Below are 26,249 nucleotides of genomic sequence, written 5' to 3' on the forward strand. Positions count from 1 at the left end.
TAAGATTGAAAACATTTATTTTTTCAAAATTACACTATTTTTCGCCCAAATTAAATACATTCTTTATTCATAATGCACAATAAAAATCTGCTTTCTCCTTTTACGGACCACATACGGTTTTGTCAAAGCATGTTTGATCTGAAAATAAAAGACTAGAAGAAATAAAAATCTGTTAAAATTCATACAAAAATTATCGCCCAACATGCCAAAATTTACATCCAAAACGTTCAATATCTAATGCTTTTTAGATATTAGGTTTTCATGTAGTGTCATGTTATTATTCGACCGACATATTTTATGGTTGTATAAAAAGCATTTCAAATATTTAGCAAATATTTTTTTATTGTACATAGTATTGCGCTTTGTGTCGCGTTGACAACTTTATTTTCGATATTAAAAATAAAGATAGATGCAACAAAGCTGAAAATGCAAACATGTATTTCTTTTTAATATATCTTAAACTTGTATTGTTATACAGCCAAATAATGAGAGAGTAATCAGGGGAACCAAGGCCATAGCGGCAAGCAAAAGAATGCAAATCAGGGACAAAGACCAGACATGAAAAAGAGACATCCACAACAAAGAACATAAAGTAACTAAAATCATACATACAAAGTAACAAAAGCAAATGAGCAACTCGGACTCTAAAAACTGGGAGCATGAACCAGGTGCACCGGTAGGGTAAGCGTCCTCTGCTTTTCTAGAAACACCCGCCGAGTTGCTCATAAAATGTCAAGTCCAGGGTAGACAAACGAGGAAAGGAAAACTATGACGCGTTGAATAAATCAGTTTTTATGGTGCAGATGGATACACTATAACGATCCACGAGCTCATGATGACGACCATAAAAGTTCTGTTGTGATGACTTCAATCTTCTAGCAACATAACCCTGTTCCAGAAGCCTGTTTGTTAGAAATCTTGCACGATACAAAAAGTCTGCGTAGTTTCGGTAAGCTCTTGCATATAACGTATGAGTTGTGATATAAACACTCCATAACCAGCGCTGTTCCCATTTGAATGCCGACCGTTGGTTGAAAAACACGTCACCACACTGGACAAATACGTTGTCGATTAAAAATTTTAGCGTTTTGTAACCATATTCTTCTGTATATTGGAAGATGATTTGGAATTATTTCTTAAAAAGTATGAGGAATCTCTACCAAGAACTATATATTTGTATCTAAGTGCACCATCTTTTTTGGAAAAACAACGATGTATAATGTTTTTAGTCGAGATTTTAACTGAGTATATGGAATAGAAGTATACAGTGTTGAAAAATCATAGGTTTTAATGCTATTATATTCAGACAATAGTCTTGAACTGACTGTCTCTAAAAGATCTTTCGAATTTTTCAGGATCCACATTGAATTCATACCACTACGGGAGTAACAAGTGTTGTGGTAGGACTGCAGACCCTCTTTGACAGTTGTGGGTATAGAAGTTAAATGTTTTGAAAGAGATTTAATGGTACAATTTGCAGATCCAGCTATGAAATGTTGCTTGTATGGATTCTTGTGGAGTTTAGGAATCCAATACACAGACGGTAAATCACAATCATCGTCCTTGGTAGAGAGACCAAAAGAGGATAGCACAGATTTATGGTTTTCGACAATCTCTTCTTTGGAGAGTGTGGTGGCAGTATAGGTCTTATCACTGCTATTATTTTCCATGTCTACCTCTGATAATAAACATTGGATGTAAAACGTTTTGCAGAAAAAAACAAAGTTGTTTTGGGCTTTGTCTGCTGGTACGACAACATATTTGTCATGTATAGTAGACAATGTTTTTGCTACATCGGGGTCTTTGAAAACTGATGTAGCCTTGGCACTCATTGACCTACTTAAAACTTTCATTCGTTTCAAAATTAAAGACCTCTTGGCCTTTAACCACTCTGACAGAGAATCAATGTCTTCTTGTTCTCGTTTCATCCATTTTCTTGCATAGTTCCTCGATGGCATCCATAAGAACTTTAAAATTATAATTCCAATTTATGGAGCGTGGTTCAGACAAACACTGCAAAGAACATGGAATAACTTAAATATTACATTCAAAGTAACAATAGTAAATGTGCAGCTCCTTTAAAAACTGGGAACATGAACCAGGTGCACCGGTTGGGTAAGCGTCTTTTACTTTTTGTAGTAACGCCCGCCTAGTTGCTCATTAAAAGTCAAGAAAAACCGTATTCATTCATTAATTGACGCAAATTATTGTGCCTGAAAGCTGAAGCTGAAATTTTTTTTCCGAAGTATTCGATAGAGTGTTTCGAGAACAATTGTAACAGGATTATGTTGCTACAAGATAATTGAAGTCTTAACTACAGAAGCTTTGACCTGATCTTGAACTCGTGGATCGTATTCATCTGAACAATGATAACTGATTTTTTTTCAACTTGTCATGTTTCCTTTCCTCTCTTGGCTAACCTGGACTTGATTTTCTTATGAACAACTCGGAGGGTGTATACAGAAAAGCAAAGGACACTCACCTTACCAGTTTTTAGTGGAGCTCATTTGCTCTGGTAACTTTGTATGTATTTATTTAATTATGAAATTAACATTTGTTCATTGTCCCTGTCTTATCCGAAGACTACATTACTTCGTTCTCCCAGAAAGAAAACAAAAACTGTAAAGAAATCATAATTATAAGAGTTAGTATAGGGTATGTAAGTCTCGTCATGCGACTGTGTTTTCATGAGAATGGGTCATAGTTAACCATTCAAATGCATTAAGATTTGTCATTTACATAGCGTTGAAATGAGTATTTAAAGCAAAACATTTTTCATTTTTTAAAAGATAAAAGTGTGAAGAAAAAGCATTAAATAGAAGATATGTTTGCAGGAAAATGAGACTAGAGCGAGACTTACATACGCTATTACCATATGTTACATATTACTTTGTATCAGCTGTTTACACACTCCAGTGTTGCAAAGTCTGGTGTTACAGCAAGCCGAACATAGAGTAATATCCCCATCCTCTCGTTTACCATGCGATTGATTGTATCCCTTGAGTAATGCATCACATTCCTACAATTTAAATTTGTTAATACGTATACAAAACGTATATGTTGTGATCAACATTTAATTATTTACAATAGTTCAGAACTTTATAAGTTTAGCCAATATTAAGTTATTAATTTTTAAAACTAGTTAAAATTTTAAACTTGAGTTGATCAACTGAATTATTTATATCACAATTGATGCAAACATTATGAATCCTTACTATCAACAAAAGCATTGTACATTCAATTTGCTTCTGCTGTCGATAGTTGTTCATTTTTGCAAGTTTGTTTTTCAACAGAAACAAAAGTTCTGTGAAGTAAACCATAATATTTAATCTTTTCATATTTGTCTAAATGCCATACCGAATGCTATGCTGAGATCAGTTATTGATCTTTAGCCAAGTCTCGTAGAAGGAAAATAAATTTTATGTCGAAATTGTAATTTTTAATTTAATATGTTGTTAGTATAGATAACAGTAACTGGCTAGCTTTCGACATTTTTCATGATCTTATCCTATTATTATCGGGAAAGCAGAGGACGCTTATCCTACTGGAGCACCCGGTCCATGCTCCCAGTTTTTAGTGGCGTCCGAGTTGCTCATTTGCTTTTATTACTTTGTATTTATGATCTTAGTTACTTTATGTTCTTTGTTGTATATGTCTGTTTTCCATGTCTGGTCTTTGTCCCTGGATTGCATTTTTTTATTACCGCTATAACATTGTTTCCTTTGATTACTCTTTTAAAAACATTTAAACAAAGATGTATAGCAATATGGCATTAAATTCAACTTTAGGGACAAGATATGAAGTAAATAATTACAAGAAATATTTGTCTATAGTCATCATAAACGAAATGTAAAATGTTTTTTTTAATTTTTTGTATATGTTACCTTAAATAGTTTGGTTCACTAAAGGAACCTATTTCAAAGCAAATATAATTCAACATCTTACCGACTTTTGTCGGCATCCAACTGTGTAGATTAATCCACTGCCAGAAAACTTTTGGTCTACATAACAAACCTAAAATATATATAATGTCTTAGAATGTGACGTTTCTATTCGCTACACTGATCAAAGTGATACAGGGAAGATAATGTAAACGTATAGAAAGGTCAGAAAAAATCCCAAACGATGTTAGAACTGTCAAATTTGCGATGCAAATAATTTTGGTCGTTTCCTCCGCGGGACTCGACCTCGTATCGCTGTGACATCTATGACAACACCGCCTGCACAAAGTCCAGCGCCCTAGACCACTCGACCAGCTAGGCTATATAAAATTATAGCTTTCGCAGGCCGGTTCATTCCTCCTCGTAGGACTAATCTAGGGCTGTAACTTAGTACATGATCTATGGTAGTACGGGATAGTTCATCTAGGTGCACATGTAGGATAGAGGATCAAATTAATGATGCATGTCACAACAAATCAATATAAATTCCCTACAAAATCTATATAAAAATTGAAAAAAGTCGCCTATATTCAGGCTCAATTATCTTGGAATTACGTTCGGTGATCTTTATTTTTTATTTTAAAATTTTAGAGCATTTTCAAGGTCTACTTTGAGAAACAACTAGGAAAATGAATCTACTAAAAGTATAAGGTATGATCTGCCTTAATAGTAATATACATTTATAACAGAAGCTGTTTAGTCAAGACGTGAGACAGACGGAGCTAGTATCATAATTGTTTTCAACAAAAACAAATTCCGTTCCTTTCATTGTATGCTTATGATAAGAGGTTAAAATACTTAAAACTTGCATCATTTGGAGGGCACTGTTGAATGATATTGCACTTTGTTGGATCTTCAACTCTGTCACAAACAACGCAAGTAGATTGGACTGGTTTTGGTGCTTTATTTAAGAAAATAAATTATAAAATTAATTTTAATTTTATAATCAATAGTAGTAAATGATATATTGTCGTATTGTTTGCGAAGTACCAATTTTCGTAGTTTTCATGGGTAGGTCAAACAATGAAATTTGTTTCCAACTAATAGTAGATTCCATTTGATGTGTATACTGAAAACTTTAAAACCACGAATTCAAGGATCCACGAACTTTTTTCTTCCCGGATACACAAAAATTGGTATTCACGAGTACACTAACAGTATTCATATCAAGAGTCATCCTTTTTTCAAAAAGAGAGTGAGTCAAAACAACAAGCATATCCTTAACACACGTCAATCTGAAAATTTTATTAAAAAGGTAAGAGCTCAAACTTATTGCAAATACTGATACTAAATAAGTATGCATAGCTGAAATTTTCATTTAAAAAAAGTAGATGGACAATTAACACGTTCAAAAATATTATGTCATAGTTATTCGTGTAATTGAATAACATAGTTAAGTGTAACAGATAGAGATCTAAAACTCAAAGCATTAAATACTACTCCGTCTAAGAATCGGGCAAAATGTACATAAGATGTGGCATATGAAGGAAAAAACGCTGAGATTTAATTACATTAATCAATTAATTATACCTGATAACCACCAGAAATAACCATCAAAGTGTTTGTAAAATTTATTTTTTTTAGATATTGATAGGTCAAATTCAGTTGAAATGCAATTTTCCCGCACACATTCCCTATATAAGCAGTCAAAAAATATTCACAGATGTCTCAAGATACACTTAAATAGCTTTTTGGTTGTTTCCTAGATGTATGAATATATTTTAGGCAAAAAATTACTAAATTGGGAAAAATGATGTGTCACCCGATGCCTGATTCTTACACAGAGTGATACTTCAAACTTTAAAACTTACCTTGATTGCAGAGATATGCATTACATGGGAGAATGGAAATACTGTTCGGCTGACCGCTACAGCACTGAGAACAACTTATGGACGACTGTCGTTTCGACAAAGTTCTTTTTCCATAGGCAAGCGCAAGAAAGTCACATGCCTTAAAGAAAAAAAGAAAAAAAAAAACATATTAGTAAACGATTTGGAATGCGTGTTTGAAAGAAATATAGATTTTTTTTAAATATTATTTCTAGGGCAAATAACAGTTCGCTGACTGTCCAAAAGTAATCTGAAGTTTTATTATTGACATGAAACAAAATCGTATCTCTATTGACATGTTTTCTGTTCTACCAAAACTCAAAATGCAGCCTGTAGATTTATTCTATAATTTAGCTTTGCAATATATCAGTTTCATTAATCATTTCCCCATCGCATGACATAAACATATGCATAAATTGTTAAATGTTTTTATAGCTTATACCTTATTAAATTCATTACATGTACATAAAACAATTTGGCTTTTCAAGTCCTAGATTTATACTTAGGCAAAACCGTAATGCTTTAAAGAGACACCTACTTGTTTGGCTCGACATCCGGCGGAAAATACTCTGTTTAAATTCGGAAGGACCGATACCTCAAGATAGCATTCCTGTACGTAATATGTAGAAAATAACAAAAAAGTTTATTCAGTATTCACGCTTCCAATCAGCTATAAAAAAGAAGTTCCGCTCCACTGTTTCACGTAACAAGTGCTAAAATAATGTTTAGTACAATGTAATACATCAAACAAGGATAAACAATATAAAAGAACTTTGATCATTCATTTATTAAAATTCGGAGAAATAGAAATATTGATATGAGTGGAAACTTGCAAATAATAAAACACCAGAAACGTCAAATGGTCAAACGATTAATTGTAAGTCGAAAAAAATACTGTAAACCTTAATTGAGCTGCATGGGTCACACTGTCCCAAATTGACACAAGATGACCACACGAATGTGAAAGTGGCATTTCGTGCAAAATTAATCCAGAATTAGTCTGCAGTCTGTTAACAGCCTAAGAAAAATGTAGTATCTCAAGGAGGTCATCAATGGTAGCATGATGCCCAAAGAAAGTCAAACGATGCACAAAAACCACAAGACAACGAAAAGACGTGATTTGTACCATGAAGTTTACCCGGATGGGTATACAGATTTCGAACTGATAGTGCGATGATAATACGATACGTTAGAAGAGTTATGAAGACAGCACGTGATTTGCTTGTTGTATAAAACTTTTCGACTCAAAATCTAATTGAAAATTGCTAGAGTTTCAGCTTTGTTTGAGATTAAATCATTTCCTAATATATCACCCATAAGAGAAAAGCAGATGAAAGTGAAGACAAAGAGTCCAGAAAAGAAAGCACAGGGTCTCCAACCAAACACAAAGAAGGAAAATATCCAAGGAAAAGTCCAGAATAGTCCACGGAGAGTTCCTGGTCTCCTCAGCGGTCTGAAATGTCTCTTTTATTTTTCTGCATGTCTCTGGTCTCTGTTTCATCGTAATTGGAACTTGTGTGCAAGAATACTAAACACATTATCGACAACACGTCTGGCTCTGGAGAGTCTATAGTTAGATATTTGCGCGTAGTGCAGGAACATCATCACCATGTAAGGGGGTTTCGGAAGGGACTTTCCAGGTCTTTTATTTTCGTTCTATTCCATTGTAGATACTGTGGTCGTTGCTTGAACTATCAGAACCGACATCAGCTAAGAGGAACTCGTAGTAAAAACCGACCAGGAACATGAGAATAATTGAAAAGAATCCCTTGTAGTTTCTATATAATGAACCACTATTCAGTGGACAAGTGGATTTACCATCCAGAGCACCAAAAGCGTGTGGAAATTGCAATTTCTTCACAAACTGTTTCGCAATGGCGGCCCACTCTTCTGTTGTATTATAACACTGGATCACTTCAGCAGCAAATTCAACGTTGATGGCATCGCAGTCGTCATTGATGATATGGTGGAACTATGAAATTGTAAAAGAGGCTAGGATAATTGTTAACACAGGATAAGGGTCGAGTGTACAGCTTGAGACCAGGAGTAAAAAGCCTTCTCATATCATGTGTCCGTCTTGTCTATCTTGCCTTCTATCTGTTGTAACACCTCATTGTAGAGACTACTCGGAAGTCTTTTGTAGTTTTAGATGGCCTTCCTATCCTCTGTCTTCGGTTGATTTATAAGCGTGCTATAGTGGCCATAGCTTTGTTTTTTTTTATCGGATAGCCATTTTCAAACCCATATAGACCTTTGCCACGCTGAGCCACTGTCCTGGTAAATCAACATAGGCATGTTGTTGAATGCAAGAAATGCGGATTGAGTCTATTGTATTTATTTTTTATAGTTTGTCTGTTACTGCATTTGTTTTCTTTGATTTTCCTTTTGACTATCTGCCGGGGAGGGTTGGTATTCCACTTAACCCCATCGCATGTCTCATGTGCTTATCCGAAGTTAGGAAGTGTGGTCATAGGTTTGTCTTTTTGTTTGTGTGTTGAAAGTTGTGTTACACGTATATTATTTGATTGTATTAGGTAAGAGCAGTATAATTTTACGTGTTCACGTTTTATTTATTTGGCCGATTCAGGGCTTTTCTCAAGTAGTTGAATTTCTTTCATGTTTAAAACCTTGAAGAGACCTTTAGATTTGTAAATTCGCTCCAAAGTTGTTTCATTTACACGTACATCATATTTTCATTTCAATAAAGCGAGATGTGGCAAATCGAAATAAGACAGTTTTACCTGCAATATGAGGTTCTCAGCCTGTAATAGTCGATTATCCTGTTCTCTTAGTAGTATCAAAAGAAGAAATGCGGCTGCTTTCAATTTCCTAGTTACTACACTATCAAGGATTACCATGCTAAAGGAACTGAATTACGCTTTTAAATTTTCTCTTTTTCTTTTGAAACCTGTGCTAAGTTACGTGTGTCAGGACTTACGGAGAAAGATACTTTGTTACAGCGGAATATTTAAAACAACCTAGACAGACAAATCGGCTGTCTTCCTTGACACCGTAGTTCAATCTCGATGCAATCAATTTATATTACTATGTCTACACGACGACTTTTCGAGGGCTTTGTAGTCGTTTTGCCTTCCTAGGCCAATCTGATATTTCTTGTTTCCTATATTCCTTATACTTTGTAAAAAACTATTTGTTCAGAGTGGTGGGCGTGTTTTAAAAAAAATGTTCGGCATACAAATGGGAACAAATATATTTGCTGCCTATTCCCTCACTCTTATGAGGCTGACTTTAAAGCAGATATGATTAAAAAGAAGGAACATCGTTTAGGTACCCTTTTATCTCAGTCTCCGCTATACAGATAACGTACCATCGTTTTACATTCCTAGTTTCGGGGATTTTATACATCGCATCTACCTCAAAGAATTTGAGATAAAGGATACTACAGACACTGTGAAGTCAGTCTCATATCTTGACCTACATTTAGAGATCGATGGTAAAGGAAAACTACTGACCAAACTTTACGATCAAAAATTGTCAACTTTCCTTTCAACTGTAGCAACATCCCTTAGCACCTATGGAGTTGTCACATTACACCTCATACGTTATGCCAGAGCTTGTCGTATCTACGCATACTTTTTGTATTGCGATAGACTTCTTACAATTAGGCATCTGAAACGGGGTTTTGTTGCTACAAGAATGAAGTTTTATGGTCGTCATCATGAACTCGTGAAATCGTTATGGTGTATCTACCTGCATCATGAAAACTGATTTGTTCAACGTGTCATAGTTTTCCTTTTCTCTTTCGTCAACGCCGGACTTGACATTTTATGAAACTTGGATTCTAGAAAAACAGAGAACGCTTACCATACCGGTGCACCTGGTCCATACTCCCAGTTTTTAGTGGAGTCCATGTTGCTCATTTACATTTGTTACTTTTTAGGTATTATTTTAGTTACCCTAGGTTCTTTGTTGTGCTTGTCTGTTTTCCATGTCTAGTCTTTGTCCTTGATTTACATTCTTTTGATTTCCGCTAAAAATTTGGTTCCCTAGATTACTCTTTAAACGTGTCATACCTTTCCTTTCCTGTTCGTATACCCTGTGCTGGAATTTGTTTTGGCTACTACGCGGGTATTTCTAGAAAAGCAAAGAATCCTTACCCTACTGGTGCATCTGGTCTGTGCTCTCACTTTTTAGTCCAGTCCGAGTTTGCGTAAAATGCTAGATGGAACCAATGATCACACGAAGCAAAGACGAAAATGACACGATGTTTAAAGATGCCATCACGATGGCTTTGCGAGGGGCAAAATGAACACACGAATTTTACACGAAAATGCTCTTTCACAAAGCCGTTTCGCCATTATTTGTCATGCCAAAAAAAGTTGTCACAACTTTAAAAGTTTCTGACGGTGTCTAAAAACTGAAAAAAAAAGTTTTCGGGGAGTAAAGATGCCCTTACGAATGGGCCAATGTTTTCACGATCAGGTCCGAATTCGAACAATTCAACCTAATCGTGTATCCATCTTCTGTCAAATTATGTACAGAGTGACGCCTGCTTAACTGGTAGCAAAACAAAACGAGGTAAGTGATGTATCAAAATGTGGGGTCCCAAGGGTTAGAATCACTTGTTATTGAATTTTTTTTAATTTCGCGCTAACATTTGGCAAAAGTTAGCAAGTAATAGGGACGGAATGTAGTGACGTCTTACATATGTATATCGTCTGTCAAAATATGAATGACTCAAAATCTTTCTGTCAAAAGTGACGTTTCCGGAAGTGACGCATGCAGTTAGGATTGTTTGTACTTTTTTTCGCAAACGCACAGCATGTTTGATAGGAAGTTTCGAATACTACCATTGATCGAAATATCAGCAATTCGTTTTCCCGCAATTTCTGACAGGGCGGACTACAGCGCCTAGAATGAGTTTCAAATGTCAGGAATCGCGCATCCTAAATTTATTTATTTATTTTTGTTCGCCTGATATAGTTTTTCGATGAAGTAAAACTTTTTTTGCACCAATATTACAAAGATAATTTTTTTCATTTCGTCACTATATGTTCACTCTAATATAAAAAAAAATATTAGATAGAAAATGTACATTCTACGCTGTTCAAGGGATTTCCACCATTACCGCTGTCGTATTAGATAGGGCTCAATAGAAGAACTTTTTTCAGAATCTGCGGCTTCTTCCTTTTAAGTAATGTTTTCACCATCATAAAAACCGACATCTAAGTGGCATATTAGAAATATCTCCTTTGATTTATAACAACAAGAATAGAGTGATGTCAGATCCTACATATGACTGAATGGAACAAAATAAGTATGGATTTTATTACTATGGATTTGCACCAAAAAATTCATGCTGTATCTGGTACATAGTAATTTTGTACGTTTTACTGTAGTATGCAAAGAACGTTTGAATATAAGCAAGGTTTGTCAGTATATTTAACTTAAGATTTTGTTTTTCATTTTTGCTTTCAATTTAATGTCATAACCTACCTCAGAACTAGCTTGGCACTCGGATAATGTTGTTAAACATTCTTCAATTGCTGATGCACTTTCGCATTTCAAGCAGGTCAAGCCTATATAGAAGAAACACAACCAAACCTTGCTTTCTGTTTTGATTTTGCAGTTGTATATGCACTTTAATAGATATCGTATTGCCAATGTCATTCTTTTATGAACAATACTGTTTATCAATGTTGTAAGCTTAATTTTATTTGTTTTTCGTTCATTACTTTTGACAGTTTCTTCTGTTGTTTTAGAAGAAAAAAGCTTATACGCTTAACATAGTGGTGCATCTGGTCAAAGTTTTTGTGGAGTCCAAGATGCTCATTTACTTCTGTGACTTTGTATGTATTATTTTAGTTACTCTAGTATTTTCTTTGTTGTGTTTGTCTGTTTTCAATGTCTGATTTTTATCACTGGATTACATTCTTTTGATTTCCGCTAGAATTGTGGTTCCCTTGATAACTTTTATACGAGCTGAAAGAATCTGTTAACTTTTTTGATGTTTGGAGAGCATAGTGCGTTTGTAAAATTATAAAGACAAATTTCGTTAATTAAAGTTTCCTGTCGTGTCTTCAGAAAAGACATATTATGTTAATGAGACATCGGAATGCACCTTCTGATAGATTACTAAATTTTTCGCTAATCCTGATACTGCAACATATACATACAAGGATACATGTTTTATTAAGGTAAGAAAGGTGTTCTGCAAACCAAGGTTCATATATAACACTTATACTGATATGAAGAAATTTAAACAGGTGTCTGGTCCATAAATTCTTGATTATTCAGGTTTCGTGATAGACAATGTTCATCCTATTTTCAATACCACGTTTGCGGTAAACGTTCAGTACTATGCTAAAGATAAAACTTACAGTTAACTACAGTAAGCGAAACAGTCAATATCACAGCTACATCTACAATTAAATAAAGGTCTTAACTTCGAGTAAAATAAGGCTATTTGTCTGGATAATAACTTTCCGTTGGAATAAAAGTGTAAATGATATCACGGGAATTAGAAAAGGAAAGTAATTAAAAGGGACATAATCCAAGGATAACGACTTGACAAAAGTAAACATTAAGAATTAATTAAAATAGAACATTCATAGAAAAAAAACGGAAATGAGCAATGCGGATTGCATTAAAAAAAACTTAGAGAAAAGACAAATTCTTATGTACGGGATAGAAGAATACTCAATTGTAATATCAATTTGTGTAAGTATATATTATATGTATACAATACGATTTACAATTGCTTATGTAAAATACGATACAAGAAATCAAAAGAATATATTCCAAGGTTAAAGAAGCAAAAATACACGCATACAACAAAGAACATAAAATTAACGCGTGTAAATAAATAAAAGAAAACGAGCAACCCTGTTTACTTTAAAAAACAAATTGGGTGCAGTTGGGCGATATGAAAGTGGTTTATTGTTGTAAATGTACTGTAGTTCCTATCGACATGATTGCTCAACTATTTGAGGACCGACTGTTATATTTTTTCTATATATTTAAACAACACACTTAAATATTGTTGTATTTTTTCTGTAAATGAAAAAAATATCCTTCATCACGTGGTAAACACAAATAACATGCGAAGCAAATAATTTTCATGTGTGAAAAACCGACAAAGAGTTTATTTGCAACAGACAATAAGTATCTTAATGTCATTTCGTACAAATTAATTTCAGTATTAAAATTTAAAAATTTAACGAGTACATTATCAAACAAAATTATTAGGTCACAGTCACATGACAAACTTCTTGGTCTATGAGATGAAAGACGACTATTTTTTGAAGCAGAAAGCTTGTAACTTCTTAAACTAAATTATTTAACAGTATCTCGTACTGCTTCTCAAAACCACTAAGACAACGGAGTCAATCGGAATGTTGGACTGGCAGATGATCTAATACATGTAATACATATACCAATATAATAACACTGTTATCAGTTTTGAAAGGTCAGACGTCATTCTCTTTTAAGGTTGTATTTCTATCATATTTACTCTTGTTTCAATTACATACCTTCCGAGGTAACTGTAAAATCACAAAGCACTATCTACACTCACCCCTAATCGTTCCACACAGCATCGTTCTTGAAAATAGAAAAGAAATTTATGTTGTACGCTGAGTGTAATGTCACAGAAGGAACATGATATTTCAACTCAATTATTCTTATCAATTATACACAGAATTGTATTGTTCAACCCTATCATAATCGAGCACTCGCTGAACCAACCTTTATATGTGTGTGTGCTTACTTGTAAATTATAGGTACCAGTATTGTATCAAAACATGGATGCTATAAAAATATAGTGCATTTTCTTTTTGCCTCTCTACAAACTAATGTTTTGTCAAAAGATATGAGCAATGACTTATAAAATAGAGCAAACATCACATTGTAAGACAAAGAACTTTTTTAAAAGAAAATCTAACATAATAACATAAAAATGTTCCACTGAAAAGGTTGGTTTGATGAGTGCAAAACGAAAGTGAAAGTAGAGAAAATGGCTATTTATAGTTCAAGACTACTTTTCTGTCTGATCTTCGTGGACTCATCCTATTTTCTTTGCGGAAAATTATTTTTTATGTCCTTAGAAATGCTACATAAGTGAAAGTTTTATTGAATCAATTTACATATTTTAAAAAAAAGTGCTAAAAATATGCGCTTCACTATAGAAGTCTATGGGAAAATTAATACGATACTGAGACCTATAATCATTTTTTAAAATAATTCTAAAAGGTGCAACATATGCCGCGGTAAATATACCACATACAATATGACCTATTGACGATGCAGAAGTTCAGTATTACAAACATGTTGGTTAAAATATAATTTTCTGCCTTAAATATCCGCGCCATATAAAACAGGAAGTGTATATTCCATTTAAATTATGATATGTTGCATTTGACAATCAAGAAGTATAAAATTCCAATGTATTGAATTCTTTTATTATCTACAGTCTTTAATAACCGCGTTATAATATTTAGCAACAAAATATATGAAATTACAATAGACCAGATTTCCTGGTAATAAAGGGTATCTATTTGGAGAAGTTGAATAGTAAGTAAAAATATGTATTCCAATATCTAGAAAATCGAACCCTAGCCCAAAGTACGTATCTTGATATTTAATCATAATACATGTATCATATGAATGTACTATTTCTCCTATTATTTAGAATAGTAATTTATATTTTTGGATATAATATACCATCAAAAGGATATATCAGTCATCGGTCACTTTCTTTTCGTATTACAAATTATTCGTTTTTATAATGTAACAAAATTAAAGTTTCTCTACTTACAATACTGTAATGTCTTATCTCGGGGAAGATGTATGTAAATAAGAAAATCTTATCAATAAACCTTCACTTTGTGTATGGGAAGGAATACAAATTCTTGTTTTTATCTAAATAATTCACTCGTGATCGTTGCAGAATGATATACATAAAAAAAATATATACTTCATTTTCTTATAATTGTCAACTGATTTCAGCTCAAGAAGTTAGTAACATGTGTAAAATTCGTAGTAAAGTGCAAACCATATGGAATGGTTTTCATCTGAAAATCATAGGAATTTCGTGTTAAACTGCTGCACATTTCTCCTGAAGCACGATTTCATGACAACTACATGTATCTGTGTTAGTGACATACTTGGGGTTTATATAACTGTTTCTCTTGATTGGCTATTGGGGTATAGCGGACACTTGTAATACCTATACTTTCTTTATTTTTTTTGTTATAGAAAAAGAAAATATCTTCGTTCGTCTTCAGTTATTTAAAACATGACCTTTTTTCTGTTTAATAAACACGGGTATACATTAACAATTTTATTGAAAGGCATTCCTTTTCGCAGTCATTAACTGCACCCAACAATTGCACTGGCATACCAAGACCCATAAAACAAAGATTTGTTGAATTTTCCTGAAGTGACATGGTGTTTAGTATGTAAGAAAATATTTTCGTTTGATTTTTTTTCTTTAGGTTTGACTGTCTGTACACAAATATACATAAAAAGGTCTTGAAGTAGGTATGTTTGGTTTTTGGAATTTTGTGCATACATGATTTTTAAAAAATTTTGTATCAAAGTTAATTCAATCTGAGATAAGACTAAGCCTTTCAATCCATCCATCAAAATTTGAATTGCAACAAAAAAGTTCTTTCATAAAGCTTTAGTGTCTTAAGCATAGTTGATATGATAGAGAGAAGGGTTAAATAGACACTGATGTTTTGAAATGAAGAAGTCGTATTTTCATAAAAGTATCTGCAGAGTCCCTAACATGTACATGTATGTCTACAACAATCATATACGCATTACTTTTGAAAATTATGTGTATTTTTTAAAATCAAAACCAAAACTACCCCCAAACACCTATATTAATACAAATACAAAAGCTGGCAAGTATTGACACAACTTTCCAGCTTGATACAGCTCTGAACTTTTATTACAACTAAAGTTTGACACATGAAATAATTTCACCAGAATGAAAGTGTCCCCTTTTGCTCCATTATTTATATATGGATCCTGTTAAAACCACCCAAAATCTATTTCAGGCTTAATCTGGCGGTATCTTGTACAACTTTAAAAAAAAATCAATTACTTCAAGTCAATTTGTTGTCCAGTCATAATGTGGTGCCTAATTTTTTACATGTATCGGTTCAAGTTACCCCAAAATCCATAATTTTTTTTGGGATGGCATTTATGTTGAGGGCCATTATTATTGTACGAATATGATAAAAAAATTCTTGTATCTGGTCCCTAATCCCTAACCATTTCAGGTCATAACCCCTCAAAATCAATCCCTGGGTTCTTTCGTATAATGGGACCTTGCGGTACAATTTTATCAACGTCTGTATCCTATACTCAGGTTTTTATCTGGACAAATGAGGACTGATACAAATATACGGCCACAAAATATGTGCAGTCGCAAATTTTTGTATGCTGTACACTTGTTTCTCAATGTGTTATCACTCACAAGCAGCATCAAGGAAGCACATTTAAAAAGCAATTTTACTGTAGTAAAAATACAGACATACCACAGCAATTTAAAAGCGATAAATATACAATACAGTAATCATAAATATATCAAATAAGTCCTTATACCTCAATTATATCTACAAAACTACAATCGTTCTCATTCGATATAAAAAGCATAATAAGCAAGGATACGTTTTAGTTTTCATTATAAGCAAGTGAAGATTGTTTTTTCTGCTCGAAAAATATAACTTAATTTCATGAATAAAATTAAGGGCCCTCGAGGTAAAGCAAAATGTGATTCATTGTTGGAAAGCCTCCATATTTTCATTTTTGATATACTTGTCTAAGTGTTATACTAAACAGTAGGTAACGTGTGGCTTTCCATATAACACTTGTCTAGTTTATCTTTAAGATCAATCAAGCAACTTAACAACAAACAAATAAAATGTGTAGCCTTTTTTGTGTGTATCACATTGCATGATTTTTACAAAGACTGTTACTTTAAAAGAAACTTGCATGCTTCACATTCTCAGATTATTGGTTCAAAGTTTCCCCATTTCCCTCATTTCTATACAAAATATACTCATATACCCTCATTACTTTACAAAAATGTATAAAAAATCCAATTTCATTAATTTTGTCAACTGAAAGTTACAATGGTTCACTAACACATCTTATTTTAACTTCACAAAAAAAAAAGGTGCAGAGGGTTGGAAGTCTCCTTTTTATTAGAAAATTTGTAATTTCATGTGTAAAATAGGCAAAAAATGGCAAATAATGTCCTAGCACTCCCTTTTTCGTGAGGAACCTTGGCTGGCGCCCCCTTTTTTAAAGAGCTGAATCTGCCCCGAGTTTCCACAATAATAACTGTAAGGAGCGAATCATACTATACCATATGCATTAAACAAAACATAAAGGGTTTTAGTGAAGTTTTTAATTGAAGCAATGCTTACACTTACTATGATATATAATTTAATGAACAGCGCCAAGTACACAATAATTCACATTTGTACAAATGTGTTTGGTAACATACACTTCATGGCTATAACATTCAGAATAGTAGTATGCCTGTATAGTGAAGTTCACTGCACCAATGTCTTATTTAAGGCTACAAATGCTTCAAAACAAAAATATTCAGTATAGAAATACGTTCGCACAGTTAACTGCAATATATAATGCAACATTAAGCACTAAGTTTATACGTATAGTTAACTGCAACAATGTCAACATTCAGCACAAAGTATATGCGAATAGTTGAATGCAGCATTATCTGATTTAACAAGCAATTCATAACAAAAGCATTCAGTACAGATATACAAAATGTATATAAATATAGATGGAGTTGTAGAAGTAGTTTATGTGACATATACAATTTGAGAAAAAAAAACCAGTATATTCAGAAGTATATATGTGACACTTACCTTATGGCAAAAGTTACTAACAAATGTTCATACAGTTTCAAAGCTAAGTTTTACTTTCCGTATCATTATTTTAACTTAAAAAATATAATTAAGATAGTACAGTTTTAAACAGTTTTTACTTCACTTCTGTTGTTCATAGTTTTATATAACGAGACATTTAACAGTACAATAAGTGGTGTTTACTTCATGGCAAGCATAGAAAAAGTATGTTCGTACAGTTTTTATACTGTAGCAATACCTTTCAATTGTATATTCCCGACTTGCGGACCAATAGTTTGTCAACATTTATCTCCCTTTGGAGCAGGTATCTATTCGGAACACGTAAGGTTTTCCATCCGATATCGACGATACTTTAGAAAATCTCGAAAGTCAACATGGAATTTCTCGTTCTACTGACCCTGCCATATTTTTTTTTACCCGGGATACAAATGAAAATCATCCTTATGTAACCTACCAACAATATGAAACACCCTGTAAATTTTAGAAACACCGTTGTTTGTCTGTTGGGGATTCCATTTTCATTCGAGTTACCTCTTTTTTCTGCACCCGAATCCGAACATCGATTAGAGAGATTTAAAAATTATGACACGAAACCACAATAAATTTTCAAGTGCATTTCAATATACACATTTGAGCAGATTAAAAAAATTCCACCGGCGCAAACTGAATAAAACTTCCCTGGCCTAAAGATATGTACGAACAGGATTTTATATATAAATTGTAGAAAATTTTTCCATCACTTTCTGAAATTAATACATATAACTCGGAGATGGGGTAAACATGACAAATGAACTGAGTTAAAAGCCCTAAATTTTAACCTTCTTCCACTGAACCAAATCACAACTTTTAGTCAGAACTGATTAATGAAAATTGTAATTTCAACCTATTTTCTATCAATTAGAGGCAAAAACTACAGCAAATAAGTTTCAAGTAAAAATATGAAAAAAATGTGGAAGGTACCTACTACCAAAGTTGGAACTATATATTCGTATACAACGAACAACCAAGGGGAATTAATTGCGTTCTCGTACCTATTACCTGCTCTTACGGGAGGTAACTCTGCAAAAACAGGATGAAATATGGCTGCATCACGAGCTCCGCAAGTAGGGAATACAAGTTTCATGACAATACATTCAGCAGTACAACCTGTGACGAATAATGTATGCTAAAATAAAGAAAAGTATGTTCGTACAGTTTTTAAACTGCAGCAATACTTTTTAGTTGTATATACAAGTTTCATGACAATACATTCAGCAGTACATCCTGTGACAAATAATTTATGCCAAAATAAAGAAAAGTATGTTCGTACAGTTTTTAAACTGCAGCAATACTTTTTAGTTGTATATACAAGTTTCATGACAATACATTGAGCAGTACAACCTGTGACGAATAATGTATGCTAAAATAAAGAAAAGTATGTTCGTACAGTTTTTAAACTGCAGCAATACTTTTTAGTTGTATATACAAGTTTCATGACAATACATTCAGCAGTACATTCTGAGATGCTGAATTTATGACAAAGTATAGAAAAGTATGTTCAGACAGTTTTTAAACTGTATACAAGTTTCATGACAACACATTCAGCAGTAAAGCCTGTGACACTTACTTACTGACAGAAAATTTAAGAATTTTTTATACAGTTTTAAACTATAGCAATACTTTTAGTAATGCAAATAAAAGTTTCACAATACACTGAGCAATACACACTATGACAAAGTCTAATTAAGACTGTTTGTACAGTTTTAAACTGTACCAAGTCTTTTTGTGATATATATACAAACTTGACGACAATTAAGGAGGCAGACCTAAGATAGGGGACACAACTCATACAAATCATTCAAACATTTGTATTCAGCATTTTACATTAATCTCATGTAAGCATCAAAGTAACTAGAACTGATTGATTTAAACATATTTTATTGGCAAAGACAACTTATCAATGCCTTCACCTAAAACTTGAACTGATTTCATTCTGTTTCAAAAGAAAGCTTGATAGGCTTTGGTGAAATTGAATATGATATAAACATATCACTGATTTCAAGAGTTATGTCCCTTACCCTAGGTATACCTCCTTAATACATTCAGCAGTTCATTCCGTGACAAATACTTTATGACAAAGCACAGAAAAGTATGTTCGTACAGTTTTAATCTACAGTAATACTTTCAGGGATGAACAAGTATTATCACAAAAGATTGAGTTGGAACATACCTAATATTTCTAGTAGATAAATTTTCCTAGTTATTCTCAAAGAAGACTGAATGAACAAACTTCAGAATGTTAATGGGAGAAACACAAGTAACCGAACTTGATTTCAAGATAACTGAGTCTTTTTAAAGCCAATATTTTACTACATTTTATCACTGGGGGGATGGGGATGTTACTTCCTATGTAACAGTATACAGATGCGGAATGGGTCTGATTTTTCTAGAGTTGAAATATATGATGTGAATGGGTTGTCTTTTCTGAGCTATACTATATCAATGGGTCTTATTTCTACAATTTAAATGTGTAATTTATTGCTCAGGCAAAATTTCTTATCATCACCAAATAATTGAAAATTAGTGTCATCTCTTATCTTCTCATAATTCAAATTGATGTGGTTGAATATATCAATGGACATGCATTTTGCACTGAAAAATATATGGATGGGACGGATTTTCTTGCTAGACAAATATGTAAATGGGTTTTTTTTCAGCTCCAGCTACATCCCATACGAAAGTGAACCCCCACCCTCCCGTGCATTTTATATGGATTCTGTAGAGCAATCTAATTAAAATGATTCATTCAGTCACTGTATGTAGGATCTAACAAATTTCAGATGATCTTTATGTCCATTAAGTAGAATGTGAAGGTCATCTGAACACAATGTAGAATTTAGTGTTGTTAGATCCTACATTCAGTGACTGAATGGAACAAGTGATAGGTCTTATTTCAATTAGATTGTCTGTACACATTTCAATGAGAAATCCCTCATCATCAGCATTAGAATACATCTTACTCCAAATGTTAATGGTATACAATTTGTATCCAAAACCAAAATATCAAAATAGGAAGCCCAATCTAGCATCTAGAAGTTTCACCCACTGCAATACAAGGAATCATTCCACAAAGTTTTAGTGTTTCTGTGTTTTATAATACTGAAAATTTTGGTAAATACCGTATGATATATATTTAAATCAGGCAAAACAAGTCTGACTACTTGGCTGGTGAATACCCTCAGGAACCTTGGGTCCACCAGTAGTCTCGTCAACCCAAAATTACCGATTTAAATTAGAAAAACAAAAAGATGTATAAATATAATTTCTTCACCATGTCACATGATAATTAAATGAAAATGGCACAACCACAATTGAAAGACAATTATCAAATACTTAGACTTAGTAAAAAATAAATAAAGTAAATTAAAAAACAACAACAAATATGAAACATGGCCCCAATAAAATAACAAACTTAGATAACAATAACAGGTGCATGCACATCATATAGATGTTTACAGTTCAACATGCTTTTTTTTAAAGTAGCACTCCAGCCAAGAATCATGCAAAATGTGATTCACTGATGAAAAGCCAACATATTTTTATTTTTGATATTTTGTAAGATTTGCCGAAGAAAACAGAATTAACATTCGGTTTTTCATATAACCTGTGCTCTTAGGAGATAAAAATCATGCAGAAGGCACTGTAGATATCAAAATTAAGGGAGATAACTCTGTAAATGACGCTCAAATACAGAAGAATCTATTGGATTTTCAATGTGGATTATCTTCTATGAGACGACAGATTGGAATGAATACTTACAAAAATAAAAATATGTAGCCTTTTTTCGGGGTGCATCACATTTTTCAGATTTTGCATGATTCTTACAAAGACTACAACTAAATAACATGCAGTGTGTTCATTGGTCACTAACATGAATATTAAACATGCAGAACCACAATAGAAACTCTTCAGTCTCAGCCCTACATTTTATAGATATGTCATCTCCCGCTTACCGCCAATTCAGACTTTTCTGGCCTATCATTTGTTGTTGAGATCTGTTTTAGGTTCGGTTGTTGATTGTTTTCTTTGATACCCAGTAAGCTGTGTGTAACTTCGTAACCTGGGAAAAAATTAATCACCAAAAAATTATTAACATTATACAAATTAGACAAAGATATTGAAGATATTTAATCAAGTGTCAGTCTTAGTCTAAATACGACAATGGTTGAAACATGGTTTATAATAGCCCAGCATGTAGGCAGCAATTTACATATCAGTACCATCAGCATTATGGAATAAAGACAATACTTTCCATATCAATTTAGTAAAATGAAAAATAACTTCTAGGAAATACAATGCAAGTGAATGAATAAAGAGCAGATAAAACTATTAAAAACCATTATGTTTTAGCATTTTAAAAAACTACCTGAACAATTAAAGAGCAGATAACTCAGAAAAAAACCACTTTGTTTTAGGATTTTAACGAAAATTTTCCAAACATATCAAGTGATGCAAAAATGAAAAAGGGACATTTCAAGTAAAGAAAACTTTTTTTTATAGTATAGACAATGGTCATTATACAGTTTGTAATAGCACAAAATCATGTATCTTGTACTTTTTCAACATGGATCGGATCCTGTCATTTTTTTTTCAAGTCAGAACTAGACAGTTCAAAATTATAATCATAATACATACCCAATTCTTCAAAATGCTTTTCTGGGTCCGAAACTGTTTCTAACGAGCTGAATTCTGTACTTCTCTCCGATTCAGTGCTGGCTGTATTTGATTCAAGATTTTTCCGCTTCAAATCTAGATATTTGTATAATAAGATCAGGAATCCTATTATTACTATAACTAATGCTGGTGCCAAAACAAAGACAGCAACTGAATACTGGTCATCAGTTATATTTTGTGACTGATCACAGCTGTTCCGGGTAGACTCTTGAAGGCCAACCAAGTCTAAAATTGTATATGTTCTGAATATCAAAAAAGTATTTTCTATGCAGCTTAAAAAAAACAAACAAACAAACAAAAAAAAACAAACAAAAACAGGCTACATATCCACATCTTCTGGATAAACCTTTTACTTTACATCATTCGGAGTATAAAATTCACCAAGGTCTAGTCAAAGGGAGATAATCACATTGACTGAGATGACAACATTTCTATAGAAAGGGAGATAATCACGTTGACTGAGATGACATTTCTATAGAGAGGGAGATAATCACGTTGACTGAGATGACAACATTTCTATAAAAAGTAAGATATTTATTTTTGCCATATCAATTAAGTGTATACATTCAAAATGTATGTGAGAATGCATACCTTTGCAGAATGAAGTACAGTTGGAAATGTGTTTATTGTCTTTAAAACAAAAGTCTTTAAAATCTTCGCAGTTTCGACACACGCCTTTCACTGGCTCACAAAATTCATATCCAAGTCGGCACACAGGATGTTCACAAGACAAAACTGAAGAAATCGTAATGTAAACAAGTTAACAGCAATGTTTGTTTTATTTCTATTCTATTATACACATTTTAAATCTTGTTTCCTACAGCAATGTCAAGTTTCCAAAATGCAAATGTGTCAGATTTAGCACAAGTTTAAAAGATCAAAGTCAAACAACAATAGATCAATGGAAAAAAACAATAGATTAATGGAAAAAAACAATAGATTAATGGAAAAAAGCAATAGATTAATGGAAAAAAACAATAGATCAATGGAAAAAAACAATAGATCAATGGAAAAAAACAGCAGATTAATGGAAAAAAACAATAGATTAATGGAAAAAAGCAATAGATTAATGAAAAAAAACAATAGATTAATGGAAAAAAACAATAGATCAATGGAAAAAAAACAACAGATTAATGGAAAAAAACAATAGATCAATGGAAAAAAACAGTAGATTAATGGAAAAAAACAGTAGATTAATGGAAAAAAACAATAGATCAATGGAAAAAAACAATAGATTAATGGAAAAAACAATAGATTAATGGAAAAAAGCAATAGATCAATGGAAAAAAACAATAGATCAATGGAAAAAAACAGTAGATTAATGGAAAAAAGCAATAGATAAATGGAAAAAAACAACAGATTAATGGAAAAAAGCAATAGATTAATGGAAAAAAGCAATAGATCAAAGGAAAAAACAATGGATCAATGGAAAAAATATAGATCAACGGAAAAAAAACCAACAGATTAATGAAAAAAAGCAATAGATCAATGGAAAAAACAATAGATTAATGGAAAAAAACAACAGATTAATGAAAAAAAACAATGGATGAATGGAAAAAAAACAATAGATCAATGGAAAAAAAACAACAGATTAATGAAAAAAGCAACAGATCAATGGAAATAAACAACAGATCAATGAAAAAACAATGGATCAATGGGAAAAAAACCAATGGATCAATGGAAAAAACAATAGATCAATGGAAAAAAAACAATGGATCAATGGAAAAAAACAATAGATCAATGAAAAAAACAATGGATCATTGGAAAATGCAGCCAAATCAGCTTCAAAATGCGTGAGTCTTACACAAGCATGAGACTTGATAGGCTTGATCCCATAATGGGTCCATGCAATAATGAAAAAGGCTATTTACCCCTGTACATGTACTTTATGTTAGATGACAGCTTTGGCAAATAAATTAGCTGCTTTTAAAATGTAAAACACCTATGTTTGGTTCATCCTTTTTTGATGAAAAATTATGTAAGTTGTAACAATTTTTTTAATAAAAATATTTGTTTCCAAAATTTCTTGACAAATCCGTGCTAACATCTGACAACAATTTTTTTTTAAGTTAGCTACATGTATGACCTCTATGCCAATAACCTGAGTAATTGATGGAAAAATTTTATCACTGCCTTATCTCTAAGAAAACTAGGAAACAGATACATAGCAATGATAAGTAACATACCTATCATGGATTTTAACGCTGTTACTAAAACAGTGACTCTGAAATATTGTCTGATCTGCATGCTTAATTCCCACCTACAGTATAATGAAAAATTAAATGAATTAAGTTTAAGGATCCGTTGTTCACTGCCCTTTTTAAGAATAACAAGGATTTCAAAGGAATGTGAAATCTTTTCAGATTATTCATGCTAGAACTGTGTAAGACGAAAATATAGATGGGCCGGTCAGTATAATGGTTTCTAAGATATGAAAGCATTTGTAATTTTGGCAGGAAAAGAATTTCTCTAGATTTTCTTTCTATAGGCTTTGTCTTAGTATGTTTTATCTATAAAAAAGAAAGATTTCATAAACACTTCCAGTTCCTAAAAAACATGTTTATGTGTTTAATGAAATTATGAAAACAAAAGTGGGGGTCAGTGCGCAAAAAGTATAAATGCTATGAAACGGATAAAACCAGAGTCTGAAAATCTGACACGACCAGGGAATAATTTGCAAAATATCGTAAAATGTTATCACACGGGGTACGTATCTTCCAAATAAGAAATTTATAGAAGTGGATGATGGTTAAGTTTGGGTAGGGTGTGTCATTAATCCAGTTGTAAAAAATTTTTTTTAATCGCTATGATTTTGAAGCAATTACCATGAAACAACACAATGAATACATACAGCTACAACAAAATATTCCTGAAGAGAAAAAAAATGGGGGGTTGTAACTTACATACATGTATACACTGTATATGTTTTTCCACGCACTTTAAAAAATGTATTTATAGGTTTGTATTTTTGCTTTTTATCCTGAAAAGAAATAATAATAATAATAAAAAAAGAAAACAAGTGCCATCACACCTTTTATATACCTATACCCAGTCATTGTGATCTATTTATAGGTGAGTTCGCCAATCTCATTAGTGTATAAAATAATAATCAAAATCTCATGAACATAGTCTAATTACTAAATATTTATTTAAAAATTCCATGGATAAAAAGAATTTCATTTGCAATGTTGGGAACCAAAAGAATTTTTCAATTATCTTTAAAATGAAAAAGTTATGATGATTTAAAGTTAATACCCTATGCCACTCAATGGATTTTTTGCCAACCAAAACCAAATCACAGGTAAGTGATGACATCACGAATAAAAATAGAAAAGGGGATTGTCTGTTGATATTAGATACTGGAACGTTCGACTAGAGAAAAAATAATAATACGATGCTTCATTCTTAATAATTAAATGATATGTTAAATTAATCACATACGATGGCATGGAAACCGTATACTTATTATTTAAATATGTAGTTCAGTTCATATGAACACAAGAAAGTGATTTCAAATTCAATGTATTTGTTTATAAACACGTGAACCGAACCGGGACCACACAAACAAGATGATACACAACTTACTTTACTTAGGTCGAAGTTAGGATGCGGTATATTTGAATCAAATTTGTTAAAACTAGCATAGAAATTATATAAATTCTAACCTGTAAAGTTGAACTGTCACTTGAATCACACCACTCCACTCTAAAATGTATATTTCGAAAGCCGGCCCATGGTATGCGTCAAATCTAATTTTAGCGAATAATACGTCATCCATAGACTATGTAATCGGAACTCCTTAGACTTTCTCCTCAATCGGAACACATAAGAAAGGCTTTTATTTTTTAGTGTAGCGAAATGTCCGAGTAGTTCCGAATGATGTTCCAAATACAGCA

The 26,249-nt window shown here is 32.6% G+C and overlaps 1 protein-coding gene across 12 annotated transcripts; it reads right to left on the reverse strand.

Annotated features, from left to right (window-relative positions):
* Positions 1-26,183, reverse strand: LOC148619925 (uncharacterized). Of its 12 annotated transcripts, none has more exons than XM_088580359.1 (15): positions 26,019-26,081; positions 25,261-25,333; positions 24,540-24,613; positions 22,945-23,088; positions 22,315-22,578; positions 21,633-21,739; positions 13,308-13,333; positions 12,112-12,153; positions 11,228-11,310; positions 6,309-6,380; positions 5,753-5,891; positions 4,751-4,842; positions 3,946-4,014; positions 2,890-3,019; positions 1-138 (listed from the first exon to the last, which is right to left on the reverse strand). In XM_088580359.1, exons 6-15 carry the CDS (start codon positions 21,659-21,661, stop codon positions 101-103), a joined length of 720 nt encoding a protein of 239 aa, XP_088436485.1. In that variant the 5' UTR covers positions 21,662-21,739; positions 22,315-22,578; positions 22,945-23,088; positions 24,540-24,613; positions 25,261-25,333; positions 26,019-26,081; the 3' UTR covers positions 1-100. The 12 variants fall into 12 exon arrangements, with proteins under 12 accessions (XP_088436485.1, XP_088436486.1, XP_088436484.1 ...); XM_088580360.1 differs by having other exon boundaries at positions 25,257-25,333; XM_088580358.1 differs by lacking the exon at positions 25,261-25,333.
* Between the last annotated feature and the right edge of the window lie 66 nt (positions 26,184-26,249).

The sequence above is a fragment of the Perna viridis genome, chromosome 4, assembly GCF_037379345.1.
Source record: "Perna viridis isolate PV_CMFRI_1.1 ecotype Kerala chromosome 4, ASM3737934v1, whole genome shotgun sequence".
Classification (NCBI taxonomy): domain Eukaryota; kingdom Metazoa; phylum Mollusca; class Bivalvia; order Mytilida; family Mytilidae; genus Perna; species Perna viridis.

Excerpts from the sequence above, each read along its gene's own strand:
- LOC148619925 (XM_088580357.1), bottom strand. The coding sequence starts at position 25,668 with ATGTCATCACTTACCTGTGATTTGGTTTTGGTTGGCAAAAAATCCATT. Across the intron at positions 24,614-25,256 it reads TATACAGTGTATACATGTAT|GTGGGAATTAAGCATGCAGA; the intron begins GTAAGTTACAAC and ends ATTATACTGTAG. Across the intron at positions 22,579-22,944 it reads CTGTACTTCATTCTGCAAAG|ACTTGGTTGGCCTTCAAGAG; the intron begins GTATGCATTCTC and ends ATACAATTTTAG.